At 37.6% G+C, this 9,589-nt stretch overlaps 2 protein-coding genes and 1 long non-coding RNA gene across 7 annotated transcripts in view; 2 read left to right on the top strand and 1 right to left on the bottom strand.

The window, feature by feature from the left end:
* Window positions 1-44: 44 nt before the first annotated feature.
* On the top strand, window positions 45-3,306 carry Coq7 (ubiquinone biosynthesis protein COQ7, mitochondrial). 3 transcript variants are annotated; one of them, XM_043417699.1, is made up of 3 exons: window positions 45-265; window positions 2,145-2,322; window positions 2,553-3,306. In XM_043417699.1, the coding sequence occupies exons 2-3, from the start codon at window positions 2,163-2,165 to the stop codon at window positions 2,987-2,989; spliced, it is 597 nt and encodes a 198-aa protein (XP_043273634.1). In that variant the 5' UTR covers window positions 45-265; window positions 2,145-2,162; the 3' UTR covers window positions 2,990-3,306. The 3 variants fall into 3 exon arrangements, with proteins under 3 accessions (XP_043273634.1, XP_043273633.1, XP_043273635.1); XM_043417698.1 differs by having other exon boundaries at window positions 46-265; window positions 2,140-2,322; XM_043417700.1 differs by lacking the exon at window positions 45-265 and adding an exon at window positions 272-413 and having other exon boundaries at window positions 2,140-2,322.
* Window positions 1,223-7,546, bottom strand: shf (shifted). 3 transcript variants are annotated; one of them, XM_043417695.1, is made up of 6 exons: window positions 6,907-7,546; window positions 4,919-5,161; window positions 4,151-4,345; window positions 3,308-3,460; window positions 1,992-2,087; window positions 1,223-1,806 (listed from the first exon to the last, which is right to left on the bottom strand). In XM_043417695.1, exons 1-6 carry the CDS (start codon window positions 7,112-7,114, stop codon window positions 1,580-1,582), a joined length of 1,122 nt encoding a protein of 373 aa, XP_043273630.1. In that variant the 5' UTR covers window positions 7,115-7,546; the 3' UTR covers window positions 1,223-1,579. The 3 variants fall into 3 exon arrangements, with proteins under 3 accessions (XP_043273630.1, XP_043273631.1, XP_043273632.1); XM_043417696.1 differs by having other exon boundaries at window positions 4,202-4,345; window positions 6,907-7,544; XM_043417697.1 differs by lacking the exon at window positions 6,907-7,546 and adding an exon at window positions 5,246-5,373.
* Window positions 5,350-9,589, top strand: part of LOC122409840 (uncharacterized) — a 14,947-nt gene continuing 10,707 nt past the window's right edge. The window contains exon 1 of the long non-coding RNA XR_006260771.1: window positions 5,350-5,425. This is a non-coding gene — a long non-coding RNA (uncharacterized lncRNA). The remainder of the gene's footprint in view (window positions 5,426-9,589) is intronic.

Below are 9,589 nucleotides of genomic sequence, written 5' to 3'. Positions count from 1 at the left end.
TTTGATTGGCCGGATTTTTACACTGGCGTAAGCGTCACGGCGTCCATCTTCTAAATATCTTTTCATTGGTGCCTGAAACACGTGACTGAACCTTCGATACTTCTGAAAAAGGAATTGACCAATCGTCAAAGCTTTTATCTGTTTAGTCGTGTGTTGTTTCCGATCTAACCTAACCTTTGCTCTACGTTGGAGCGACGAAAAAAACCCTCACTCATTCAACCGTATCAAGAGAATTCTCAGATACTCTCGTTTTTTGAGTACCAAGGTGAAGAATATATTATTCGTGAAACTTTTACTGTGTGAAATTTGAGTGACCGTTTCACATTTTGTCACTGTATTCTCTTAATAATTGCGCTATGATATTTCATAATTCGGGACTACTGATGACTTCCGCGCTCTCCGAACATGCATAAGTGCGTCGTACGAATAAATGAACATGAGCAACACACATTATTGACGTCGCTACGAACAACAATTGATTTGTCAATCAATCGTGATAGAACGTCTCAATATCTAAATAAAAAGAACAATTGAAAAAACAATGAGTTTGAAACGTTTGAAAGCAGGCTATATCATTGATTTGAAATCGGGCAGAAATTCCTAACCTCCAAATTTGACGTTTTTACGTCTTGGAGTATTCAATACTAATTCGAATTCACTGAAATACTCAAGAAACCAAAATAGATGTATAATAAAATTATCAGAGGATAAACCTCAAAAGTATTGACGATTCAATTGTTAGAATGTCACGAAAATTTGTTTTCTATTGGAAAATAGCTGCACATTAATTTTGCAGTCGGCTAAAGTAACAAAAAATTTTGTTGCATCCCAACAATACCAACTTTATAATTTTTTTCATATTGTAAATAATATGAGAACTCAAATGAATCAATAGAATTCTTTGTCCATCCAATCCAATAGTTTTTATTACTAAACCATTGTTGCAATAACCAAATTTAACATTGTATATGAATCACCATATTAAGAATTTCCCTCATGGAATAATAAATGAAAAATCTTTTTGATAAAAGGAAAAATGATTCTATAAATGTCACTACTTGTGAAATATACTGCATTTATAATAAGTAAAACAAAAATAAATCTGCTACGAATTATTATGGGAATCTATTAATTCATTGTTTTATAAAAAACCACCTCGAATGTAGCAAAACATAACTAAATTGTTAACACTATCGAAGGACAATAAGAAGAACTACAGAAAAATGCTAAAAATACATTTATTAATATACAAATATAATCAATAATATTAATCGTATAAAATGGTGTAAAGCAGCTTTACATATCACATCTGGTTTGGGTATATTTGAGAAATACAAAATAAAATAAAACGCGACAAAAATATCATTGCGCTTATCTCCCGCGACAATTGGACATTTGCTAAGCACTAAACCATTTGATTTAATTCCAATGTCTCAACAACTCCTATTTTCCTTATTTTATTTCTTTTTTTTTTGTTTTACAAAAATGGCTGTGCATTCACATACTCTGAGAGTTTTTGTCATTAAATACACTAGGCAATGACAACAACGAAAACGTCTATTCCATCGTTGCTTTTCAATTAAGCCCAGGGCTTATTCTTATTGCACAATTTTCCAAACCATCCTTGATCGCATAGACACGTATTGTCCTTTTGACATGTTCCATTTCGACATGCTCTGGTACATGCTGAACGCTGCGGGGAACGTCTACCAATTTCACAATGATCTCCTTTGAAGCCTGTCGGACACCGGCAAACGTTGTTTCCCTTGCATTTACCTCCATTCAAACAAGGGATAACACACTTTGCTGTTGAAAAAATGCACAAGTCCCTTGAGCTTTGTGAATTTTGATGATTCATTTGGTTTAAAGAGAAAGCTAAAGAATATAATCAGCCGATTCATCCAGAGACATAATTAAGTTTGTGTTGAACTTTTTAAAATAATCTCCAACTGTAGATCTCATTATCTTATATCAGACGAAATATTACTTACAGAACTCACAATGCAGCCCAAAATATCCTTTTGGACATTCGCACGTGTCCTTTTGAATACATTTACCACCATTCAAACACTTGTCGGTGCAAATTCCTAAAATTCAAATACAAAATATATGATAATTTGATTTTGTGCTTGTTTCTAGTTTAGACAAAAAAACGAAGAAAAATGCATCGCCTGGGAATAGGGGCACAGCGACTATCCAGCTCGTTTTCTGCCGCTACATCGGATACCAAAACTGGCAAACTTTTGGATACAATAATCAGAGTTAATCACGCCGGCGAATTGGGGGCTGACAGAATTTATGCAGGTCAAATGGCAGTCTTAGGTAAAACTCGATACAAATATGAATTCTGATAAATTAATCAAAATCAGATTTGAAATATTCAGATTTAACGCGAATGATTTTTTTCTAATTGATTCGTACGAGAATTCATTTTTAAATGATGAAAAAAGACTGAGGATTCCCTTATTTCATCGAATTCAGTTCTCCAATTCGAAATGTTCCATCAATTTGACTTGTACGATTTAAAAACTTGAAATAAAAATAAATTGCAGGTAAAACCCCAGTGGGATCGACGATTGAGCACATGTGGGATCAAGAAAAAAGGCATCGAGCAAAGTTTGAAGAACTGATACAGAAACATCGTGTAAGGCCGACAGCGATGTTGCCATTGTGGAACGTGGCTGGTTTCGTGTTGGGAGCCAGTACAGCAATGCTGGGTGAAAAAGCAGCGATGGCTTGTACAGTGGCTGTAGAGACTGTGATAGTTGAGCATTACAACGACCAATTGAGATCTTTGATGGAAACCGGAAGCGACAAAGAGACTGATCGTGAATTATTAGAAACGATACAGAAATTTCGCGACGAAGAGCAGGAACATCACGATACGGGAATCGATCACGGAGCAGAGCAAGCACCATTCTACGAAGCTTTAACAAACGTCATCAAATTTGGTTGCAAAACTGCGATATCCATTTCCAAAATCGTATAAAGAGGAAAAACTGACATCGCTTCTAAAGTATTGAATCCATGTTTGAAGCTTTCCAACCGAAAATTTTCTTCGATTAAAATTCCAATGATTTCATTTCGATCAACGATCCAAAAATCACTAACACAGAAAACCTCAATTCTCTGATTTGTTTCAACATTTTTTACAATATGAATGACAAAAATTGAATCAAATTTTCACTGGAATTCCGATCGAGAAGAATTTCCATTTCTGGAGATCCGTTCCATATCGAACCGCTCGATGTAAATTTTTGTACTAGTCTTAATAGTCGTATTAAATAAATTATACAGTTTTATTTACCTCCCTCGCAGTATGGTCCTTGAAATCCAGGTGGACACGAGCATACTCCCGGTGCTGTGCAATTCCCTCCGTTCATGCAATTCGGATAGCAAAGAGCTTTTTTGCAATGGGGTGGCCCAAGATAACCATCGGGGCAGGGGCCTGGATCGGGTTCTGTAAAAATCAACAACAAATCATCGAATTGAAGTATCTAAAAAGCTCGAATTTTGAGGATGTTCAGAGTAGACACGCGAATCAAAATATTGATTAATCAATTATTCATAGAGTTTGATATTCGAAGGATTTTCATTGCAAATAAAATCATTGTATCGTTTATTTTCAAGTCATTTTTTCCTCGTGCTCAATTATTTGTCAGAAATTTTAAAAAATCATTGAAAAAACAAAGCTCCGATACTGCTCCAATAGAGATAAAATTCTTGCAAAATTTTTTTCCAATTTTTTCCTCAAAATCAATCATCCTTAAGATTCCAGATCAACGCACTATAATCTCGAAGTAATTCTCGTGTAGTATAGACGAGAAACACATGCGCGTTGCACTCACAGTAACAAGAAACGAGCACGTGCTCTTCATTTCCAAAAGATAAAAAAACAAACTTGCATTTTCGTTCAAAACTAAAGCAATAATGAAGTTAAAAATTTGCAGGAACATCAAAAAAGCTGAGAAAACTTCAAGCCCGAAACGCTTCTTTTTCTAACCACATTTTTTCCTTAATTTGAAAGTTTTCCTTTTTTTTTCATTTTCAATCCTTCGCAGCTGATAAAAACGAAAATAAAAAAGAAACAAAAAAAAAAGTCATTGCATGCATCAAAATTGATTGGTGATGATTACTGGTGATACAGAACTGTATGTGTGAGTCGAGAAGTGGTGATCTTGGCCGCGACTGACGCACTCACCGCGCACGGCGCATTCTTTTCTTAAGCTGAGACGTAGCGGTGTCCCGTTCAAAGGTTTACCCTTGCGCGTCTCGATCACCAGGCCAATGCCGAGCTGCGCTATTCCCGAACTGTTACCCGAACAAGGTAACAGGACAGTGAATTCTGCAATGATAAATATTTCGTTTATAACGAAAAGAAATTCGTTTATGAGGGAAAACCATGGAACTTTAATAGCTACTCGTTCGATCGGGAAAAAAATTTCAAAAATGCTTCCTCGAACGAGCGCAAGGAAACAAAAACTTCGTATTGTTATGACGAAAGTAAAAAACGAAAAATGGAATGCAATCGATGCGCAGCAACGGAATAAAAATCAGTTTTATTATGAAAATTTTTTTAATTTTTCTTACATTCACGTAAGAAAATAAAATAAAGATGCGAATTTGAGTAATTTGAATTTAAAAAAATTTTTTTTAAACTTTGAAAATGAATTTGAAATTTTTATGGGATTTAATTGAAGGAAATAGCGATAATGTTGTTTACAGCCGATGTCATTTTTAGGGGTCAAGAATTGTTGTCAATACTTAATAAAACGCAACTCAATTTGAGTCGAATAGTGAAAAATGATGAAAAATAATTGAATTGATGTTCGTTGGAAAAAAGAAATAACCTCAATCACTCGGGTTTAATTGATGAAATTAAAAATACTTTTGGATAATGAAAAATACTTGGAAATACCTTTTGGCCTTTTTGGCACCCTTCCTCGGGTCTTGATAGTGATGGAGGGAGTTTTGAGTATCGACTCATCGAACGATTTCAATCGAAAAAAGTTGTAATAGTACTTTTTCACTCCGGATTTCCACGTGAAATTGACGTAGGAAACTTCACTCGGTATTATGGGCAACTTGCTCTCGAATTCCGGATCCAAAAGGTAGGAGAGCACTCGGCCTTCGGTGATTGCATAAATTTCCATCTCCAGACCTGCAATCAATTATTTTCTATTAAATTTCTCGCATTTTTTTGAGATTTTATGAACTAGGAAATCGTTTATTTCAGAAAGCGCACCATACACGCGAGGAAGAACAAACAATTTCTAAAATTTAGTCTTTATCTTGACAAAAAAAACACTGCAGCGCAACCGCGGTCGTTTCGCGAAGCTTGTGTGCGAACGAGAATCGCAGTAAAAGATCTTCAACTCTGCTTTACGGTTAACGGATATCCGGCACTAGACGAGACTCGAGATACGTAAGTAAAAACTTGAAAAAGTAAACAGAGCTCGAACCAACCGGTCAGTCTGGGATTTATACTGCTAAATACACTATTGCAAATCTCATGTCGAATCGAGCGTCGCGAGAGATAGCACTGAGATAGCAAATTCTTGTATCTCTGTCTCTCTCCCTCACTTGACAAATGCGGCTGTATTTTCACTCGATTTCGCGAGTGCATTCACTTACCATTCATATGATTATTCGAACAGTCAACAAACTGAAATCGAAAAGAAAAAACAACACGAAATTCCACGTATAATTGCGTGTCCAATTGAAAAAATTGAACTTTTAAGTATTTTTTGATTATTTTGAAACGACGAATACGAAAAACGGTCGAGTGAAATTATTAATTCCAATACTTTTTTGTGATTTTTTTATTCTCATGTGCCAAGTACGAACGTGGAAAGATTTACTCTATAGTAATCGATACCAGTCTTTGAAATACGGTGAATGCTTTTTTTCAATATTAATGACTGAACGATTGCGTCGAAATTGCATAACGAACACTCATTAAAACGCATCTCAAAAATGCTTATCGCGAAAAAGACCGATTGCGCGAATTCCCACGCGCTTCACCGCAAATTGATATTTCAGTCAAAACAATATTCTCGTCCCGCCTCCCTCGTTCTTCTCGCAGTTGTCTCTACTTTTGTTCGTTCGAATGCGAGGTAAACATACGGTGTGAAAAAATGCTTGAGACGTTAGTTTCACGCTAAAATTCGTGGTAATAAGCTTTGGAACGGAGAAACGTGGAGGCGAGTGTAAAATAGTACATTATAACACTAGGACGAAAAAGTTTTTCGTACGCGTGTTATACGAAATTTTATATTACGAGGTGCGGAAATGGGGGTTTTGTGTACGCGAAGCGTACGCAAAAGCGTCCATTTACGTACCGCGTGATATAAATTGTTTTTATTACCAATTAGAAAGAAGCGTTTCTTATTCGTTTCCCGTGAAAAAATTAAATTGCCACACTTTTGATGTTTTTCGAATGAATATTCGCGGTGCACCATAATTAAATTTATGCTAAGCTCCATAAAAGGCCAAACACGGGGATGGATTTGATAGAAAATAGATTTTTCGAAAATTGAAATAGCACGCGCACTGCCCACAAACAAATAATAAACGTGCGATAAAAATCGACCACGCGTGGGAATGTTTTCGTTTCGGGTCGCGAATATTCTGTCATTTAATCTCTGCAAACGCAGAACACACAGGTGCCGCGTATCTAACGATGAGAAAGTGAAAAAAATGAGTAAAGACATCAGCCCGGAGAAGAGTACGTCGAAAATCACAGAATCTCGATGGTTCTATGACTTTGCACAACTTTCGAAAAACAAAATCAACGTGACACCTGTCATCCGTATCATATCGGAGGAATGAAATAAAAAATAGTGATTTTAAAAGTGTCACGTAATCGGGCCTCATCAAAATGGGGATGAGCAAGGACGAACTTACCGCTAAACATTTTGATCTGTTGTTGGTCGATCCAGAGTGATATATCACCGGAGGGTTTATGACCGTTGCCGGTACGATGATGTCTGGCGTGAGCTTGATCAGCGACAAGAATGAAAATAATCGCCGATCCGGTGGCCAAAAAGGCCGAAGCCCATGGCATCGTGGCAGCAAGTAATTGTACCGTGAAAAACCCTTTTTTCGATTTCATTAATTTTCTTCTAGTGAAATAACTTTGAGTAAACAAATCACGACGTCGTTGTACAAAATGATTCGTATCCGGCGAACCGTAAAGACGATTAATTTAACACTGAACAGAATACAAAAATGAAGAAATTCGAGCTGCACTCGCGTTCGACGATCCTTCTTTTTGTTTTTTATGCCATCGGCCGATCGCCAAAGACCGGCGAGATGGAAATCTGCAACGAACTTTTGTTTTTTCGCTCCTCACTCTTGTTCTCGAGGTTCAAAAAGTTCAGATAAAAATTTATGTTTTCTTACATCAATTTCGGTACTTTCACACACCAAATAACGATTGAGTCTTTCGGAAAAACAATTGTCGCGTGTTTTTTCTAATCGAAGCCGACCGCTGCGGGATTGCACGTCCGAGCCGCTTCGCTGCGGCTAAGTAACTGACTAACTGCCTCAATGAGAGGGAGAGAGAAAGGCACTCTCCTCTCTCTCTCCTTTTCTCTCTCTTTCTCGCTTCGTGTATCTTTCGAAGAGCTCCTCGCACGCCGCGAGATCCCTATCTACGCATCACCAGCTCCCAATATCGGGATAAGGGAGCGTGCACAATAGTTCGGCAGCTTTCATAATCCACCTGATTCACGTTAAAAAAACCGCGCGACAATATTCGTCCGTATTATTCCTCATTTTAGCGACCAATTATTATTTTGTATTTTTCGATGACAGAATCAAAATTCGAAAATATCCTCGATGTAGTTGGCCACTGTCACTCGAGTCAAATGAGAGGCTTGTTAAAGGTGGCTCCTCTATACGCCCTGCACTTTTATCATCTTTCGATTCGGTACCGTTACTTGCGAAACTGGCATTTTGCTTAATTCGACGATAAATTCGTTCGCCCAATAGGAAACCGCCGTTTTTATTGAGTAAGCTTGACAGCTGCGGGACTCGAATTTGACGTGTAAGGTAAAAAGTGTGGAGACGAGTTGAAATTTCGACAGGAAAAAAGCTTTTCAAGAAAAACTTTTTAAGGCGCATATCGTTGAGTAAGAAAAACAGTGATGATTTACCGAAATCATGTGAAAAATTGTTCTCTCATTTCGAGCGTTTCTAAATCTATCAGTGGCCATAACCAAAGTCGTAAAATTTTCGTGTGTTCGCGATTGCTATGAAAATGGCTATAAAAAAATTATGCGAAAAACGGTTTTCAAGAATTTTCGAAATAAACGCTGTTAAATGGTGAAAGTAAAAATGTCTCACGATCGTTAATCATTCCGATCAATTAGTTATATGCTTTTATAAATACTTAATAACATAACCCTGTTGTGATTAATGACGGCGATGAGAAAGAAGCACCCTTTAAAAAATTGGATTTCTCCGATTGTTGGTCGCTCGCCAGGTGAGGCTCGAAGCCGGGAACTACGATAGCGATAGTATACATGTATATATGAGCAAAAGCAGCAAATCTTGACAATCTCCCGCTGTGGCTTACTATGAGAGTAAAGGGAGAATCTGAGCCCCGCGTGCCTTCACTTCTCAGGCTCAACGCTCAACGCAACTGTAACGCCCTCTCTCGCGTGAGAGACGAGAGATATCTCCATCTTTGTTACCTGTCAGTTCCGACACCCGCAAACGTGCCGATTTTTCACGCCACTAACGATTTCTCACGCGAGAACGATTTCACGTCTTCTTCTTCTTCACCATCTTCTCACTCTTTTATTCTCCTCGTATACCTGCTGGATGATATTCAGTCTCGGATTTTCTAATCCCTCGAAAAATCCTCTCAAGAGATAAATTAATACGGCCAGTCAAGGGAGAAAGAGTTTATGTATTTTTATTGTTGTCTATCAGGTCCTTATTGAACTGTCATCGTTTTCGTGACGAGTTTATTTCGAGAGATAAACAAAATGGCACCTGCTGGCTTTATCCCCTCGTAAATCGTGCTTTGGGTCAGAACTTTTATTATTTTGCAATCTGTAACTACGACCTGTTGTTTAGACCATTTTCCACATTACTTTTGAGGATGAATCGAATGCAAGATATCCGGAATGCGCAACATCTCCGATGTTTAACCTCGAATTTAAATTCTGATTTGTCCGAGTCGAAAATTTAATCATGTTCATTGAAAGAAACGAAATTGTGTCCATCAGGAAATGGAGTTGAAAAATTCACTAGTCAAATGAGTTCATCTCGATATTTCATAAAATATCGAGTTTAACCTAAAAAACAAGATGACTTGGTTGTATATGGGCGCACATGAGAAGCGTGACCCTCGAAAGTAACTTTATTTTTCCAAATTCTCTCGTCTCACGGCGAATACGGGATACTATTTATACACCATAGTAGATCGGTGGGAGCTCCTCGGGTTTCGCAATACATATTCTCACAGGAAACCACTTGTGGTCGCGCCATGGCGGTCCCCGCGTGGGGTTTGCGAACAGGAGGAAGAGAAAAAGAGTAGGAGAGAGGGAGAGAGAGAGAGAGAGAGACAGTAGTTATT

This window comes from Venturia canescens, chromosome 4 (genome assembly GCF_019457755.1).
Source record: "Venturia canescens isolate UGA chromosome 4, ASM1945775v1, whole genome shotgun sequence".
Taxonomy (NCBI): Eukaryota; Metazoa; Arthropoda; class Insecta; order Hymenoptera; family Ichneumonidae; genus Venturia; species Venturia canescens.
The sequence above is the reverse complement of the archived record's forward strand: the minus strand, read 5'-3'. Positions and strand labels throughout refer to the sequence as shown.